The 20021-nt window shown below is 37.4% G+C and overlaps 1 protein-coding gene across 1 annotated transcript in view; it reads left to right on the plus strand.

The window, feature by feature from the left end:
* Positions 1-20021, plus strand: part of HYDIN (HYDIN, axonemal central pair apparatus protein) — a 421369-nt gene that overhangs the window by 125243 nt on the left and 276105 nt on the right. Inside the window, exons 12-13 of the mRNA XM_025370321.1 lie at positions 12866-12984; positions 18288-18511. Coding sequence (XP_025226106.1) covers positions 12866-12984; positions 18288-18511 — 343 coding nt within the window. The remainder of the gene's footprint in view (positions 1-12865; positions 12985-18287; positions 18512-20021) is intronic.

A 20021-nucleotide genomic window follows, 5' to 3' on the forward strand; every position in this document is an offset into this window, starting at 1 on the left:
GACAGGAAATAGCAGGGAAGGCTACTGGTCATAGGGGAGGCCTCTGAGGATGCGTGAGATTTAACTCACATCTCCAGCTGCAATCCTCTTTTCTTTTGAAAGCTTTTGATATCTAGGAACCACGAGTAGAAAGAGGTACAAAAGCATAGTTCCTGCCCTCAGAGAGCATAGAATTCAGTGGAGGAAGTGACACATAGTCCAACAGTTACAGTGCACTGCTACACAGCGAGTGAATGAATAATATTATAGAAGCAGATACAGGGTACACAGCTCAGGCTTGGGATGTCAAGGAAGGCTTTCCAGAGAACGTGAGCCTTGAAGTATTTATTAAGCAAGTAAAAACAAAAACAAACAAAGGCTGGGCATGTAAGGCAGGGAAATATTTTGTGAAAATACATAAAGAAGCATTATGTGAAAATACATAGCAAGAACATGAAGAGGCAAAGAATTGCAAGTTCTTAGCATATGACTGCCATGGAGATTGAGAGAGAGAGAGGGAGGAAAGGAAAAAGAAGCTGAAGGCTGGAGTGGTAAGTAGGATCCATTCATAAAGGGCTGCCCTTGGATGCCAGCCTAAGGACATTGGACTTTCTGCTGAGTGCAGTTGGCAGTCACTGAAGCACCCTAAGCAGAGAAGTGACCTGCTCAGGTCTGAATATGGGAAATATAACATCATGAAAAGCCTTTCCATTAATCTGAAACTGAACAATTTTTCTGCATTTTAAGTCATTCTGTTTTCTTAGAAGTAGTTAAATCTGTATGCTAGATATTTATAAAGACTTGCTGATGGTTTGATCTGGCTCTTGAAACTGATCTTTCATCTATTTTGGCTTTCTAATGGAATGTGGGAATACCTAACTTAATCATGAAGATTACCTTTTTAAAAAAAATGCAAAGGGAAGCTACACATATTTGGTTTGGATCAGCATATGGGAACTTCAAAAAGAAGTAACACACTCTAATTTAAACTGTGAAATGTACTGCTAGGTAGATAATGGGTGCTTTAGAGTCAAATGCAGAAAAGCAGCGTGGTGGAAATGATTCCAGATGCTCCCACTTCCTTCAGAGACCCAATTAAGATAAAACCTCATTGTCCATTTGCTTTTTGTGCATCATAAAAGGGAAAATTTTGAATTTTTAAGACAATTTGGGGCTTCTGATTTTTATCTTAATTGAATTAAAGAATGGAGATTGAATTAGATTTATTAAAAAGAAAATCACCCCCAATCATTGAAAACATTTTTGAGTTTTCAGAGTAATAAGTAAGTATTCTACATATTGGAATATGTAGAATATTACTCATATTATGTTACTCAAGATCTCTCCAGTGTTGTTTTCCTCTTATTTCAAATTTCTCCTTTTGGAATTTTTTTTAGATAAATTATTTCCGGTAGAATTACCATGTCTCTTAAACTTTTCTGCACATTTCTGATCTCCTGGTCTCACTATGATGCATTCTGGGTATTTTTCTAAGATCTTTCTTCTAGTTGACTAATTCTTTCTTCAACTATATCTACTCCAGTGTATTCATCTATTCAGTTTTTAATTCATTGACTTGGCTTTTTATTTATATATATATAAGTTATATATGTTTGAATATTTTCGTATTTTATTCCTTCATTATGGTTTCTATTTCTTCATTTATCTCTTCAAAGATTTTTAAGAATGCTATATGAGAGTTTTTTATTACCTCAGACTCTTAGGGTACCAGTTCACATGTTTGTAGTAATCACTGATTTTCCTCCTACTAGATTGTTTCTTCAGATGGTTTGAAATGTTTGTATTATGAACTCAGTTTTAGCATGGGGTACCGAATTATGAAACTATTCCCTCAGAGCAGATTTTTATTTCTTCTGCTAAGGGTCCTGTGATTTTTTATTTTCTCAGCTTCTGATTCTTGCACCTATCAGATAGTGTAAATTTGGATCTCATATGTATACATGGGATTTTGATTTATCATAGGAGGCTCTTCCTCCTATTCAGAATTCTAAGTAGAAGACAGCCTTCATCACTGCTTCCCTAGACCAATGAATAGAATTATTCTAATTGCCTTTGTGAAAAGAGGTAGTCTTTCTATGGTCCTGGATTTATGCTAGAATCTTAGTTTAATTCTCCATTCCCAGATAGGAACAAGGCTGTGTCCTCTCTCTGTGAGAGTATGACTGGACCCACTAAACTGTATCTGGTCTACAAATCTCTGGGCCTTCTTTGGGTCATCTCACTAATTTACTATGCTAGCTGAGTTCCCTTTTTATTTCTAGAACCTGTTATTTTCTTTCCTTTATTTTGAACCTGGAAAAGCAATAAAAATATATATTTGCCATTTTAAAATTAACGTTACTTATTTTTTTGTATTTTGGGTGAAAGAATAGACTATATCAGTTAACTTGGACATACCATCAGAAGTTAATGTTATTAATTTTTATATATTTCTCAAAATAATGTCCTTAGAGAATCTGTATCAGAATCCCCCTGGCTACTCATTAAAAATGTGATTCTTGGGTTTTATCTATGTTTTATTGAATCAAAATCTGTGGAGATGATGCTGGAGAATATTCATTTTAAACAAAGACTACAAAGTAAGGGTAGTAACTAGTACAAAGTTGCAGGATATGAGATCTATATAGAGGATTGAAATTTTAAAAGGCGGTACCACTTACAATAACATTGAAAAATATAAAATAACTAGAGATAAATTTGACAAAAAGTGTACAAGACCCATATACTGAAAACTATGAAAGATTAATGAGAGAAATGAAAGACCTAAATAAATAGAAAACTATAGCTTGTTCATAGATTGGTAAATTCAATGTGGCTATTCAATAGCATCTTAATGACATCTTAATGCCATTTCTCCCCCAAATTCATCTGTAGATTTAATTGAAATCAAAATTAGAATGCAAGATGGTTTTTTTGTAGAAATTAACATGCTGATTCTAAAATTCATATGGAAATGCAAGCAACCTAGAATAGCCGAAACAACTTTGGAAGAGTAAAATGAGAGGACTCCTACTACCAGAATTCAAGGCGATTTTTAAGCTACCACAATCAAGATAATCCAGAATAATCTCCCCATTTCAAAATTCTTAATCACATCTTTTGATTTATGAGATAATATTTACAGATTCAGGAATGCGGATGTGAATATCTTTAGGGGCCATTATTCAGCCTGCCATAGATCTCATGTGGATTTCCAGCTGTTTTAGCTCTTTACACTAAATAATCCATCTTTTCTCACTGATATTCAACATCAGCTCTCTCATAAATCAAATTTACATAATTTATGTTCACATTATAGTTTATGAACACATTTGTATATAAACACGAAGACACTTGCATATTAATCTTATTTGTGTCTCAATAATTCAGTAAGGTAGGCTGGAATTATTTATTTTACAGATGAGAAAGCTAAAGCTTAGAGAATTTAGGTGAGTTGTCTGTGGGGCTTCTTAATCCAAGATTTGAATTCTGTGTTGTGACAGTCCTGGTCCCTGTCCTGTATCACACTACCCCATAAAGACATGGTTCCTCTGAAATAGTGCAACCCATACTCCATTCTTAAACTCTCAGAAACAGTCAGGTTCCCCGCCCATCCAGAAACTCTGTCCAGATTTTCTAAAACATGTTAAAACACCTATATAACAACTCATCAAAGATTCCCGTATAACATAAGGCATTTAAAACATTCAAATTACCTCTATAATGTTTAAATAAGTAAGTATATACATGGGTATATTGGTTTATAGCATGTAAAGATACTGTACAATTTTAGACATGAATTACATTTTCTTTCTACACTGCTGTAAACATGAACTGTAATACAAACAATAAAATAAGTGTTAAAGATTCTAAAAGTCTAGGATCTAAAGATTTTATCTAAATCATTCCCTGGTTGGTGGTTGCCCTCAGTACCTGGCAGAAACAAACTCCAGGACCCATGAAAGACTAAACCATCAGGGAAATTGTGGGAAGATGAGCTGGTAATGCATAACACATTTTAAATAAGGAAAATACGAAACAAATCTATCTTGTCAGAGCAGCTGAAGGTCGGGCTGTAACACACACTACATCTTACCGCTGAAACTCAAGCAAACATAAATGGTTTTGCTGGCACATGCATACATTCGTATCATAATTATATTATTATTTTCATTTAGATAATGAATTTAGGTAAAACAACTTATATTATTATTGAATGTGAAAATTCTGATAATGAACTTTGGGGTTCCAAGAAATACCTGTATAATAAACAATTTTGTGCACACAAACATACAACAAAATATATTAATTAACATTTCAGCAAGTTTTGTTTTGTGTTTTTAAAATTTATATTAAAATTATGCAAAATAATATTTGTATTATATAGGTAAGGTATAAGGAATAATAGTAAGATAAACAACCATGAACCTGTCACCCACGTTAAGAAATGGGACTTTACCATATCTTAGAAGATCTATCTGTGTCCTTGTCTTTCCTGCATAGAGGTAACTATCCATTTAAAATTTTGTGTAGTCAGTTAATCATTTCCTTGCTTTTCTTCATACTGCTTTTTAGCCATATGTGGGTATAACCCATAACAATATATAACTTGTTTTTGCATGTTTTAAACTTTATATACATATTATCATACTATATTTGTTTTTCTGAGATTCATTCATGTCATGCATGAGGCTATAGTTTAACAGTTAATATTCTATTATTTGAATATATAAAAATTCCTCTCCAGTTGAACATTCATGTTGTTTCTAACTTAATGCTGTTATGCTATTGAGAATAATGCTCTTATGAACATTCTTGAACATGTTTTCAGGTACATGGTGCCAAATTTTTCTAGGATATATCCCCAGGAGTGGCAACTCCAGGACATACAGGATGTACACACTAAGGTTTACTAGGTAATCAGACTTCTCCAAAGGGGTTGTGCTAGTCTACTTTCCTACCTGCAGGAGATGTGCCTATAACCTTACTCCATAACCTTGACTACTCTTAGTATTGATCAGCTTTTAAAATTTTGCTTCTCTGCTAGGTGTGAAATGGAGTCTCACTGTGGCTTTGATTAACATTTCTGCAATTATGAATTTCATTATATTGATGAAAATAGCTTGTTACATTGACTGGCCATTTGTGTTTCATCTCCTGTGAAATTCCTATTTGGCCTTTGCCCATTTTTCTATTGTGTTGTCTTCATATTGTTAATTTGTAGGGGCTCTTGATGTATTTGGGATGTAACTGGCTTGATATGTCCTGCAAATATCTTCTCCCAGTTTTTGTGTCTTGTCTGTTCACTCTCATTAAGGTGATTTTAGTGAACAAGAGTTTTAATGCAATTGCATTTGATATCTTTTATTTTATAATTTGCTCACTTTGTATTGTTAAAATCCCTTTCTCTACACCAAGTTGGTAAAGAGATCATTCTGTATTGCTTTCTAAAAAGTTTTGTAGTTTACTATCACATTGATCCAACTTCAGTTGACTTTTGTGTAGAGCAGATGGGTGGGACTCTGTGTTAGTTTCTTATTGCTGCTGAAACAAGTTATGAGTAACTTAGTGACTTTAAACCACACACATTTATTCTCTTACAGTTCTGGAATTCAGAAGTCTGAAATCAGTTTCACTGAGCTAAAATCAGATGTCAATAGTGCTGGTTCCTTTTGGAGATTCCTGGGAAAAATTTGTTCCCTACCTTTTCCAGCTTTTAAAGCTGTCAGCATTCCATGGCTTGTGGTTGCATCACTCTAATCTGCTTGCATCATTGCGTTGTCTTTTCATCTTCTGTGTCGAATTTCCCTCTACTTTCCTCTCAAGGACATTTGTGATTATATTAGGTCCCACCAAGATTATCCAGGATAATCTCCCCCTGTCTAAATTATTAATTTAATTACCTCTTTTGACATATAAGACAACATTCACCCTTTTGCCATATAGGGCAATATTTAGATTCAGGAGTGAGAATGTAAGTATCTTTGGGGGCCGTTATTCAGCCTACCACAGATCTTACGTGGATATCAACTGATGTAGCTCCCTACACTCTGTGCACTATGTAGTCATCTTTCCTCACTAATATTCAACACCTGCTCTGATATAAATCAAATTCACATGTATTTGTGCATCTATTCTGTGTTTTCTCTTCTGTTTCCTTTGTCATTTTGCACTTTGTGCCCCAGTACCACACTATCTTAATTACAATAGCTTTCCACTAGATTTGAGTTTATGAAAGGGCAAGCTCTCCCAACTTATTCTTCTTTCAGCATGTCTTCTTTTTGTTGGCCCTTGGATTTTCCATTTAAATTTTAAAATCAACCCACCACTCTCCACCAAATTCTACCTGCTGGCATTTTGTTTAGCAGTACATTGAATTTATAGATATAAATCTGTTGGGAGAAAATGGACACTCTCGATGACATTGAATCTTCCTTTCCAAGAATATAGTCTAGTTCTCTATTCATTCATTTATTTAAATCCTTGTTAATGTCTTTCCATAAAGTTTTACAACTTTTGCTTTGAAGGTTTCAAGTATGTTTTCTTGATTTATTTTTACGTACTTAATATTTTTGTTGCTATTAAAAATAGAATCTTGAAAACTAAATTTTTCTGACTGTTGCTGGATATAGAAATACAGTTGACCTTTGTAAATGTTTGCTAATCCTGAATCTTACTCTCTTGTTTATTTTGTTTTATTTATTTTTTGAGACAGCTTCTTGCTCTGTTGCCCAGGCTGGAGTGCAAGTGATGTGATCATAGCTCACTGCAGCCTTGAACTCCTGGGCTCAAGTGATCCTCTTGCCTCAGCCTCCCAAGTAGCTGGGACTACAGGCTCACTCCATGATGCCTGGCTAATTTTTTTTTTTTTTTTGAGACGGAGTCTCGCTCTGTCGCCCAGGCTGGAGTGCAGTGGCGCGATCTCAGCTCACTGCAAGCTCCGCCTCCTGGGTTTACGCCATTCTTCTGCCTCAGCCTCCTGAGTAGCCTGGCTAATTTTTTTTAAAAAGTTGTAGAGACAAGGTCTTGCTATGTTGCCCAGGCTGATCTTGAACGCCTGGCCTCAATTGATCCTCCTACCTTGTCCTTTCAAAGCACTAGGATTACAGGCATGAGCCATCATACACAGTCCCTCTCTTATTAATTTTAAAATTTATTTATATATTCTTTTTTTCCAGGTTGACAGTCTTACTATGAGTGAATAATGGCCGTTTATTCTTCTATTTATACTTTTTTTCCTCTGAGTTTTTTCTTACTGCACAGGAATGGAACTCAAGTATAATATTGGAACATCTAGGATATCTTAGGTGGTATTTTAGTCTGTTCAGGATGCTATAATAAAATGCCATAGACTCAGTGGTTTATGAAAAACAGAAATTTATTCAACACAATTCTGGAGGCTGGAGAATCCAAGATTAAGGCACCAGCAGATGGTGGAAGGGGCAGACCGACTTGCTGGGGCAGCTTTTATAAGGGCACTAATCCCATTCTTGAGGGCTACACCCTCATGATCATATCACCTCCTAAAGGCCTCACGTCTTAACACCATCATCTTGGGAGTTAAGATTTCAACATATGAATTTGGGGTTCCGGGGACACTAACATTCAGACCATAGCAGATGGATAGTTTTTGAAAGCCCATGGTTTGCATTTTCTGGTATGTAGAGCGATGGGATCTGTTGCATTTGGGGACTTCAGGGTCATTAAAGGGGTTCTGTAGTGCATCTCCCTACTTCTCATGTGTGAAATCAGAACACTACAGTCATAGATGAGAACTGCTCTATGTTTTAAAATATTTTGGTCTTTTAATAAGGAGTCTGCCCTTAAAGTTTGCTAGTTCCTCCATGCTTGTATATCTTGCTGCCTTTTGCCTAGACAAGAAAAATATCTGCTTAGAAAATCTTGTGGAAAAGTAGCATTTGTAATGTGACCCTAAAATTTAGACTATCACTTAGAAAATCAAGGCTGGGCATTACTTGTACTCCTGTTCTGGGTGAGGGAAGTGGCTAGCTACAAATAAGACAAACTCCTTTGAAGTAATTAATAACTACCAAATAAACATTGGCTCACTGCTTTATTACAACACATCTCCTTGTTTTTAAAGAAAGGCAGTCAAGGTAACAGATGGAGAAAGTTTTAGGCATGACAGTTATAAATAGTCCTGCAGTTTATTGCATGATATATTTGCAATTCTCTTTCTTTGCCATTCTGAAAGTTGGATCTCAATCAAAATGCTTTTCTCTTGACCAAAGAGTTTAAATTATTCCCAATAGTCTAGACCTCAAAAATAATAGAGTAGAGTAACGCCATTTGGGCCCTTTGAAAGTTTTATTTATAGTCTAGAGTATTGCCACCACTAACACCTGATCTTTAGAGGAACGTCTTTTCCAGGGATCGGATGGAGCAGGGGAACCCTTTGAATAAATCAGTCATCCCAAGTATGGCTTTTGCTTCTTGTAATCAAAGTAATGCTTGTCGAATGACCACTATGTTGCCAAGCACTAGAAGGAACAAAAGGACAAGTATTCTGTCTTTAAAGGACATTCATGGGGAAAAAGCATTAAAGATACAAAAGCTAAACAGCAACAGAAGATGGTGGAACATAAAATGTCATAAGGCATTAAAATGATGATAATAAATTAGAAATATCACTTGGCTGTTCTAAGCGTACTTTCTGTAATACTGAAAACTACATCAACAAAGCATTAAAAGTATTTTGAACATTCAAAATGTCCTATATATCCTCTTTCCTTAGAGAACTTGAAATTATATGATATACATTTAAGGAAAACCATAGAACTATCAAAGATTTCCAAAGTGGTGATATCCCCACTGCTGGGGAGAATGTGGAGAGAAGGAACCCTTAAATACTACAGATGTTTGTGTGGAATTAGCACTATTCTTGAGGGCAGTATGGCTGTAGCTATCACAATGTCAAATGTGCATCCCTTTGTTCTGGAAATCTTTCATAAATGATAAGCTGGGTAATTTGAATTAACTCTCTCTCTCTGAGAACACCTAGGAAAGCAAGGCAAAATATTTTTTAAAATCTGTTTTTTAAGGCAAGGGAGAACTACCAGAACATGGGCCAAGATCCAAAAGAAGGAAATCAAGACCATCAGACTTTGGGGGCCACTTTATCTTTAAAGACACTGCCTTTTTGGTAAAAACTGCAGAGAGGCTAACAAGTTAAGTAAGGTTAAAGAAGAAAACAAAAGTCCATGGTATGTCCCAGGAGGAAAGGCCCTAGTCATGTAATTTGCCAGGCTTTAGAGTAGGACCCAGTGAATTAGAAATGGGCCAGTCCTCAAAGAGACTGAAGTTCAGCAAAGAGACTGAAGTTCATCTTTGAATAATTATTGAGTTATTGGCTTAATTTCAAACAGTTTTCCACTCGAGATCCAGAAGATAATCCCTAGTGTTCTAAGGTATCTATTGTTTATGATTAATTATCTTATTTTTATAAGGAATTAATTTATCTCTGTTATACCTACCCTTCTTGGGAGAGTTGAGAAAATAATCACTCAAATGATTTGCTGCAGGGCTTAATTCTCTCACAAAACCTTAGCTGAGAACAGCTAAATTAGGTTGTCTAGGATTACTAATGCCCCCTAGTCACCAGCTAGAAGCCAGAGGGAGATATCTTCTTATGGCTTTAAATTATGTCTATAATTTTTATATATACTGATCAGCACTCAATCAAAAAATGACCAAGCACATGAGGAGGTAAGACAATCTGATAGAAAACCAGAGTAAACAATAGAAACAAACCCAGGAGAACCAGATAAAAGAATTATCAGACACAGATTTTAAAAACACTTTTATCAAAATTAAGCAGAGATCTGAAAACTAGAAACGCTCTAATGAAAAGTCTAGAACTGAGAAGTTATAATAACAAATTAAAAACTCAGTGGATGAATTTAACCGCTTGTTAGGTATAGCCAGAGATAGATTTCGTAAACTGGAAATTAGATAAATCAAATAAAATATCTGAAAATACTGAAGCATGCAGAGACAAAATATAGAAAAAAAAAACACACACATACACAGAAAAGACAGAGAGGTGCAAAGTGGAGAAGAAACAATGCTTGAAAAGATAATGACTGAAAATTTTTCAGAATTGATGAAAGACATTTATTTGCATATTCAATAAGTGCTACAAGTCCCCAAAAGGATAAATGCAACCATGCCAAGGAACATTATAGTAAAATCACTGAAAGCTAAAGATAAAAGTAAATCAATATGTGTGCATAAAAATTAAATCTATCAGAAGACAAGATAGATTGTCTCAAATGAGCAGTAAGACTATGAGCTGACTTCTCAACAGAAACAGTGGAATGCTATAATATCTTCAAAGTGCTGGAAGAAAATATGGAAAAATTGTTCACAGATACATGTTTGATGGTAGTAGTTACACTACAAATTGTAATGAAAGGTTGGAAGCCACTTAAATGTCCAATAAGAGTTTTAGAAGTATTTGCCTCCCAACAGTGGACCACATAACCATTAAGAAGAATAAGGTAGATCTTTAGATATGATATGTTAATGATATGTTAAAATGTTCCAAAGGTATTATTAAATGAAAAAAAGCAGGTTGCAAAATAACATAGTATGCATTCCCATTTGCATTAGCAGTATTGTGATGCAATTAAATATAAAAAGATAGGCACCAACATGTTAACAGTAGTTGTCTTTGGACGGTGCAATTATAAGATAATTTTGTTCATATTCTCTTTAAATTTTGTAATGATCATGTATTATTGAACAAAGATAGTTTCATTTTTAAAAGGGGGAACAAAACCAGTCAGTACTTCAAAGGTTGTGTGCTCTGTATTGACCATGGGTTCACTGTAGATGTGTTACAATGGATATTGTTAAGTGCATTTCATTACCTCTTCATGGAAGAAATTCAGCAAAAGTAAGCATCAGGTAAGACCCCTAGACTCAGATCCCTAATATTCTGGATCTTCCTAAATCTAAGGAAGATCTAGGTGAATAATGTCGCTTGGAGCCCCACGTTGGCTCTCATTTTATGAGAAGCATCAATGGTCACCCTTCTCTGATTTAGAATTAGTTTTCTTTGTAAGAAACTTTGAAATAATGTTAAGAATTGGGTTAAAATTTTTAAATTTTTTTCCTGCTAACATGTAAGCCTAAATTGCAATACCATCTGCTCCCTAAAGATAAGAAACTAGCAGTATTCTTATTTTCTTAAAATGTTTGGATCACAATACCAAACAACACAATTCAAAATGCCATAATCTCGAATCTTGAGTTCCCAAAAGATCAAAACCCGTAAGGATCAAAATCCCTAAAGTCTAACATCCCTGGTGTCTAAAATCCCAAAAATCACAGTCCTGAAAGATTAAAATCCCAAATGTTGAAATCCTGAAAACCAAATTCTGGGGAAGGGGTTAGTGTGTTTTCAGTTGCACATGGGATAGTTGCATTATGCTGATTCTACCATGTTAGGTGGACCTGTTACTCTGTTGTCTGTATTGGGAAATTTAGTATGGTTTAACACATGGGTGCCAGGTTGACAAGGCGTGGGCTTGTGGTCTTAAGTTTAGATGTCAACTTGACCAGTAAAAACTGTTGGAAACCTGGTAGAGCATAATTTTGAGTATATCTGTGAGAGCGTTTCCAGAGGAGATTTGTGGGTAAGTCTGAGTGGACTTTATGGGGAAAATCTGCCCTCAATGTTGACAGGCCCCATCCAACCAGCCAGGGACTTGGGAGAGAACAAATACAGAAGGCACATTGGTTTGTCTCTGATAGCTGGGACAGGCTTTTCCTCTGCTGCCTTGGACATTAGAAATTTGATTCCATGAAAGTGCATTATCACGACGTTGTCTTTGTGCATTAGTATTGTGTGTGTGTGTAAAAATGCAGACACTGGCAGGGCGCGGTGGCTCAAGCCTGTAATCCCAGCACTTTGGGAGGCCGAGACGGGCGGATCACGAGGTCAGGAGATCGAGACCATCCTGGCTAACACGGTGAAACCCCGTCTCTACTAAAAAAATACAAAAAACTAGCCGGGCGTGGTGGCGGGCGCCTGTAGTCCCAGCTACTTGGGAGGCTGAGGCAGGAGAATGGCGTGAACCCGGGAGGCGGAGCTTGCAGTGAGTGGAGATCGCGCCACTGTACTCCAGCCTGGGCAACAGAGCGAGACTCCGTCTCAAAAAAAAAAAAAATGCAGACACTTCCTCAATAAATGAAGAGATACTCTTTTTGTACATCTGAATTTGTGAGAGATAAAATTTCTGGAGATCTCAGCTCTTTGGGAAACTGCCTAAGTAGGGGTGACCCATCATGGTTTTTTATCTATCTTCTCAAAAGACTTAGGTTGTTTATATGATATTTCAGGTGATCACAGTTATAAAGCTGGGTGCCTACAGTTACCAATCCTAATGGCATGCATTTGTACATTGCCCTTTTTCATCTGTTCCTTTGTAAATACAGTTTGTGGTACTGTTATACCCATGTGACTGTTGTTAGTCTACCTGTGTCTACGCTTGCAAAAATATGTATTTTGTTGCCTATTTTATTGCATAGAGTGGCCTTTGAAGTGTTCTGTTGTGTTTTTATATGTTTCTCAAGTAAATCCCTCTTTAAAAATGTAAATAAATATATTGTAAAGAATGTTTTTTGTTTTTCCAGAATTATATCTTTCACAATTTCAGCAGTCAGGATTTTGGCATTCAGGATTATGATTGGCTCCCAGATAGGATGAATCTTCAGCATTAGTTAAATTGCAGTTCCCTCAGTGCCGTGCAAGGAGCTATTTAATAATTTTGATTATTTATATTGGTATCGTACATGAGGGAACATGATTTGGGGTAAATGAAGCACCATTTGGATGATAAAGTCAGAATTGTTTTTCTAGGCCGAGAAATCCGTCTGCCCCTCCGAATCAAAGGGGAAGGCATGGGACCTAAGATTCACTTCAACTTTGAATTGCTGGATATTGGGAAAGTTTTCACCGGATCTGTACATTGTTATGAGGTAAGCACTAGAGTTGTTCGCTGAGACTTCCAACAGTACTTGGCTTTTTGGGTTTGTTGTATCTTATGTGTTTTTATTTGATGGAAAGTGTGTGCAATCACATTCATTCGCCATTACTCATCCTTGTTGAGACCCCGGAGTGCTCAGATTCTTCCTCCTCTTGCCTGGCCATCGTGAGGGAAACAACTTTTTATCTTCATTAGCCCTCCCTCACTTTAGTAAAAGCTGAAAAGCAACAGAGCCATAGTTTAACTGGTTTTATCCTCATTGTTTTGTAGATTGCAAAGGGAAAACCCATAAATACATCTCCCCATCTGTTTAGTGCTTGTTCTCTGACAACATAAATTCCACAGATCAGAGGATGGAGAACCTTTTACATTTTCTAGAACGTCCTAATGAGCATAGCTCTTTTCACACTTCATAATTTTCTTTTAATGCACTGGTCTCCAATCTATGTTTTAAAAACCAATAATAGTTTCCGGAAGAGACTTTCCTGCTTTATCTTTCCAATTAATTAGAAAATGAAATTTTACAGGATGTCTGCATGAGTTCTTCAGGATCAGTGTTTACTTCAGTGTTTCACCATCACTAAATTTGTATCTAGGGCATATTTTTTACACTGCATCAGACTGTAACCCTTGAAACTTCATTTTGGAAAGGTTCCTTCGTTGTATATGTTTGTATTTTTATAGAGGTATTCAAAGCAATTATTTAATGAGTGACAAATAGATGTCAGGTTCATACTTTATTGTGTTTGCATATTTATGTGTCTGTGTGTGTGTGTGTGTGTGTGTGTGATTTCTAATCCTTACCAAATTGTGAAAGTTAGGCTTTATTACATCTATTTTGCGTGTGAGAAATGTGGATCGTGTAGTGGTTAATATCATACACATCTCCCTTAATGTGTGTTGAGCACAGTGCTAATGCTTTCACATTCACTCGTTCATTTAGTTCTCACAAAAACCCGATTTGTGTCCTAGCACTTTGGGAGACCAAGGTGGTGGATCACTTGAGGTCAGGAGTTCAAGGCCAGCTTGGCCAATGTGGTAAAACTCAATTGCTACTAAAAATACAAAAATTACCTGGGTGTGTTGGTGGGCACCTGTAATCCCAACTCCTTGGAAGACTGAGGCAGGAGAAGCACTTGAACTCAGGAGGTGGAGGTTGCAGTGAGCCAAGATCGTGCCACTGCAGTCCAGCCTGGGCAACAGAGTGAGATTCTGTGTTGAACAAAAAACAAAAAACAGAAACCAGCCCCAAACAATAAAACCCTATTTGTGACAACTATTTGTGAGGTACAATTAACTATTTCCATTTTATAGCTGGGTAAACTGAGGCTTAGAGAAGTTAAGGTAGTGCTAGATATTGTAACAAACAAATATAAAAATACATAATGTCTCAAATATGCTAGAAGCTTCTTTTATACCTTACATAAAGTCCAAAACAAAGGTTTCTAGTGAACAGGTGCTCTCTTCCAGCGGAGAAGCTGGAACATTTCATGCTTGGCCACCCCTACCACGTGGTCTTCAAGATTGCAGAAGGGGAAAGGGCATGGGGGAATGTAGATGATATTTTTATAGATGGTAGCGCATTTCACTTACATTCATATTCCATTAGCTGTATGCACAGAAAAAGAGGAACTGCATTCAAGGAATGGCAAACCTGAATGCCAGGGGAGTTAAGTAACTTGGCAGGGTCCTGCAGCATGTAATGTTAGTGAGTCCTGGGGGACTAGGGCTGTCTCTCCTGTTCTGGGAAGAGAAGGCCTTTGCTGGCCTCTCAGCCCTTCAGGTTCTCAGCATCCCACCCTCTCACCTTGGGTAAACCCAGCCTCCAGCCCACTTGGCTCTTAGCCCAGCCTAACGTGGTGTGGGGACAGTGCCCTGCGTCTCCCACATTCACAAGGTAACTGTGGCCTAAATGGGATGATGCAGAAGGTAAACAGAGATGTTAATGTCACAGTGAGATGGACTGTGCATAGGAACACAGTGTAAATGAAGAAATCAGTCGCATGGCTGTCATGAAATGACAAGTGACACAGCTATATCCCACACTGTCCTGGATTGCACTTGCGAGGTCACTTAGGGGAGAAGGAAAAAAAGTCCAGTAGCTCTCATTAAACTGATATTCTGTCTGCAATTTATCCAGTGTGAATTTCCTTTACGTCTTACAGACTGAACTTATGAGTGCCACATCAGAAAAGAACCTTTAATTCTGATGCAAAATGGATAGGGTTTCCCTGAATGTAAATTTAGCAGAAGTGTGCTCGAGGCCACCACTTCCCACCGTCCCTAATTTTAATAGTAAAGCAAACCACAGCCAGTTAAATAAGTGTTAAATGAGGTGATGCATCAGATTGGACAGTTTGGAGAGCTGTGCAGTGGCAGAGAAGGACACGGTAAGGTGCTTCTTATGGGAATATTTTGCACTCTGCGTATTTAATGCTGATGTTTCATTGCATCTCTCTTTCAATTTATTGCATTACCTACTTGAGACAAATTTGAATAACTAGCTATTGCCCTTAGTCATTGCTGAGCATAGCAGATACATAAAGAATAAACCATAACCCCAAGAGTATATACTATTCCCCGGTGTAATTAAGAAGGAAAACAAATGAGAGGCAAAGTTTGATTATAAATTTTCTTCTCTCCAAAGAGCTAGACCTCAAGGAAAGAGTATTATCAGTAATCAAAAGGCCTCTGAATTGTGTCCCAAAACTATTGCTGGTTTCTGTATTCGTAAGTGGGTGCTTGTTTGTCAGGAGGAGAAGAATGATGTCATATTCTTAAAAATGGAGGAATGCTCACCATACAGAAAATATGGGCAAAACATTTCTGCTAACCAAAAAAACTAAAAGGCAATCCATGCATCTTCTGAAGTAAAAGAACAGGGTCCTCCAAGTTACCATTAATGCCTTCAATTTGCCTTCATGTTACCACTAGTACATATTAGTCACTTCTTAAGCACAGGTAAAATTTAAACCCATCCTGTTTGGCACTGAGGATATAAATAGCAGTCACTGACTATGTGTGGTATCTCACATCTGTAATCCCAGTGCTTTGGGAGGCTGAGGTTGAAGGATCACTTGAGGTAAGGAGTTCGAGACCAGCCTGGGCAATACAGTAAGACTCCATCTTTACAAAAAAAAAAAAAAAAACCCACAAAAATTAGTTGGGCATGATGGCACATACCTATAGCCCCAGCTACTCAGAAGGCAGAGGTGGGACGATCACTTGAACCTAGGAGTTCAAGGGTACAGTGAGCTGTGATGCGCCACTGCACTCCAGCCTGGACAACAGAGCCAGACCCCATCTCTTAAAAAACAAAAAACAAACAAACAAAAACATATCAACAGTGTCTGTCATTTTTAAGCACTATTTGCCGCGCACTATTCTAAAAATTACATAAATTAATAAATTTAATTTTACAGCAACATGAGAAGTTAGTAGTACTTACATTTTAAAGATGGGAAAACTGGAACACAGAGAAACTAAGTAGAATGTCCAAGGTTACAGAGCTAGTAATTCAATGGCAAAGCTGAGATTTGAACCCAGGCAGTTTGGCTGCAGAGTCGCTGGCCATAATCACTTTTCTACATGGTCTCTTTAAATGGAATGAAGGGTGAAGCCTGGTTCCTACTACCAGGGAGCTTAGAATGAGGAAGATGGGGAAGAAACATAAAAAGATGAATAAAATAGCAAGCAGCAATTATTTATGCTTCTATTTTGGTGCATTGTCCATCTTCTCTTGGCAGAAGAGGCTGTCTTCCTCTGCTCTGCCTCTGCTGCCGACTCTTTCTCTCCACCATATGTTCTGGATGCCCTCTTCCCTGCAACCTGAGCCCCTGAGCTCATCCTCCTCTGCATCCACTCAGACCCCATTCCCTTAGTTACCAAGGTCTCTTCTCTTACAACAACAACAGGCAGCACTTTGGTGAGTGCTTCCTCTAGGCTGAGCAATGCATATGCATTATCTCATTTATTACAAATATGCTTTCTCCTCTGCAGTACGTCCCACAGCCTTGCCACTCCCATTCTCACCTTTCACTACTCATCTTCTCAAAACAGGAATCTAAAATAGCCACTATTTCCTGTGCACCCACTCAATCCCCTAAACATTTGTCCTCTGGATTCTGCAATCATGCCCCACTGGGATTACTCTCTTCCTCAAGGTCAGGGATGACAAATAATCTCTAAATAAAAATAATAAATCTATAACCTTTGCTCTGAACTTACTCTCTTGACCTCTGTCTGCATCTGACTTCATCTGGGAATCCTCCTCCCTCAGCTTCTGGGTTCCTGACACACCTCACATTTGCCTGCTAACCTTCTGAAAGTTTCTTCAAGATCTCTCATGCTCTTTGTCCTCCAAAGCCTTAGGTGTAGGTTGAGGGTGGTTCCTATATAAATCAGGAAAACATGCTGTTCACCCTCTAGGTATAAGGACAGCATTGGCAAGGATCAGAGGTGGTGTCTTTGGAAGCCAGGATAGAACAACATGGCTGTAGTCAAGGTTCATGCCCAAGAATTGTAGGGACAGTAGACTGAGGCCTGCCATGTAGGATGCCAAATGTCATGAGTGTGCATGAAAGAGCTCAGGCATGAGCTCTTTACATGCACACACGAAACCCAGTGCACAACCACATATGGGCAATAACATGCTTCCAGAACACTAGCATATAGGAATACAACTTTTCTACAGTAAAACAGTTGCTTGCATAAGAATCTCAAAGCAATCATCCATCCAGTAGAATTTGAGATGAAAGTATCTCAATAGGATGAAAACTCATAGCACAACAAAGAGAACCCTTGTCATCTGGGATCCACAATGATGTCTCATGTACATTCTTCAAGCTACATTATAAACATAGGTTTAGGTAATTCTCACTCTGCTATTCAAACTTCCTTTTTATTTTTAAATATGCTGCTTAGCCTCAGCCTTCTCATGCATATAAGAGAAATACTTACTTTCCCTTGGTTACTTTATAGAGAGTAGCAAAAAAAGGGGGTATTTTAAGGCTCTTCATCAGTATATGTGATTATGATAAGTCTTTATAGCACAAGCATAATATATATGACCAATTTCATTTTAAAGAGGAGACTAAAAATGTAAAATTACTTCTGGCTTGGGAGTTCTATCTTCGAACACTCAAGGCATCAGACTGTTCATTTGTCCCTGAGTGTTCTTTGGTTCTAATTCCTGCAACTTTCCCTTTGTTGCTGTTAAACGGTACAGACACATGCTTATATGAAAATAAGTCAGAGGCCCATTGACCTTCACATTCTTGCCTTTTATTGATATAGGCAATACTGTACAACAAAGGCAGCATCGATGCTCTCTTCAATGTGACCCCTCCAACTTCAGCTTTGGGGGCCTGCTTTGTTTTCTGTCCCAAGGAAGGCATCATTGAACCAAGTGGAGTCCAAGCTATCCAGATCTCCTTCAGTTCTACCATCCTGGGAAACTTTGAAGAAGAGTTCCTGGTCAATGTCAATGGGTCACCTGAGCCTGTGAAACTGACCATTAGGTAAGGTGCATTTATAACGAATGTAGAAACTAACTGAAGTTTTAACCTGTTGCCTTTTTAGCTTTTTAAATAGATCCTGTCTGGATGTTCATAGCTGTCTTTGTTGATATGAACACATCAGCATAATAGAGTGTGTTAAATTTCCATCAGTGTTTCCCTAGTGAACATGTATAAGTTATTATAATATAGATACAGATGCTGTTTGGAGATCTAGTTTTTCTGCAAGTTATAATCTTATAAAATAAGGATTTAGACATTAAACTAGCTTCTAGTTACTCTCTATGTCTTAGGATGTTTAGAGAAAATAAGTTATTGCAGTAACACCTGAATAAAATCATCTGGGCTAAGCTTTGGCCATTATCACAGTTTCTCTAAACTTTTGTCTTTTGTTCTTATTTTAAGGAAATTGTTTACATGATCTCACTATCATGTCTTCAAACATTGTAAACACATTGCTCTGACTCTATTTGGATTCCCACAGCAGCAGGTTGTTAATTACCATGGCAGTTTCTCTTATTCTGGTAACTGCTAGCAAGACCTCCCTCCATCTACAAGCTGAGGTCTCCCTTGGGGCAAGCCCTGGGGATAACATAGAAAAGAGATAGAGACATATGACCTGAAGGATCCAAGGAAGATGTACTGATCTCATGATATATACTTTACATTCAGAATCTCAAGATTAGCTGAAAGGTGATTACTATTTAGTCTCAAACTCTTGCACCTCAGTGTCCCTGTTATGCACTGAATTGCTTCCCGCAGAATTTATATGTTGAAGTGTTAACACCCAGTACCTCGGAATGTAACTCTTCTTGGACATAGGGCCTTTAAAGAGATAATTAAGGCAAAATGAGGTCAGATGGGTAGACTTTAATCCAATATGATTGGTGTCCTTATAAGGAGAGGACATTAGGACACAGACATACTCATAGAAAAGGGCCATGTGAAAAAATAAAGAGAAGCTGAAGCGAGAGACCCTCAGAAAAAAATAACCTTGCAGTTACCAACCCTCTGACAGCAACAGAAATAAACTTCTGTTGTTTAAGCCACCCAATCTAGGATACTTTGTTATGGCAGCCCTAGCAAAGTCATACAACCCCCAACAACTAAGGAGAGTGAATGTGTGTGCCTCAAGGGTTCTGTGGCATGGCCAAAGCAGCCTGTCATAATCATAATCTTTTTTTATTTTTAAGTCTCAAGACTTATCTGAAACATTCACAAGACATTTACATTCTCTACCATAATACATGTGTTTGTTATAAGAGAAGAATGAGGGTTGTTTTCCAAATGTTTGAATAACATTGACTCTTCACAAATATGCGTCATACTTATCCCAGCTGACATCCTTTGCATATGTATACAATATGAGAAGTGTGGGAATACATTTTCATATTATATGAACTTCAGCCCACTTACTATCTTCATAACATCTCATCTCTCATGACAAGCAGTGAAGGGTGGTTATCTGAAGAAGTAGGAAGAACAAACTTATGAATGTAACCGTGTCTCCAAT

Source organism: Theropithecus gelada, chromosome 20, assembly GCF_003255815.1.
Source record: "Theropithecus gelada isolate Dixy chromosome 20, Tgel_1.0, whole genome shotgun sequence".
NCBI lineage: Eukaryota > Metazoa > Chordata > Mammalia > Primates > Cercopithecidae > Theropithecus > Theropithecus gelada.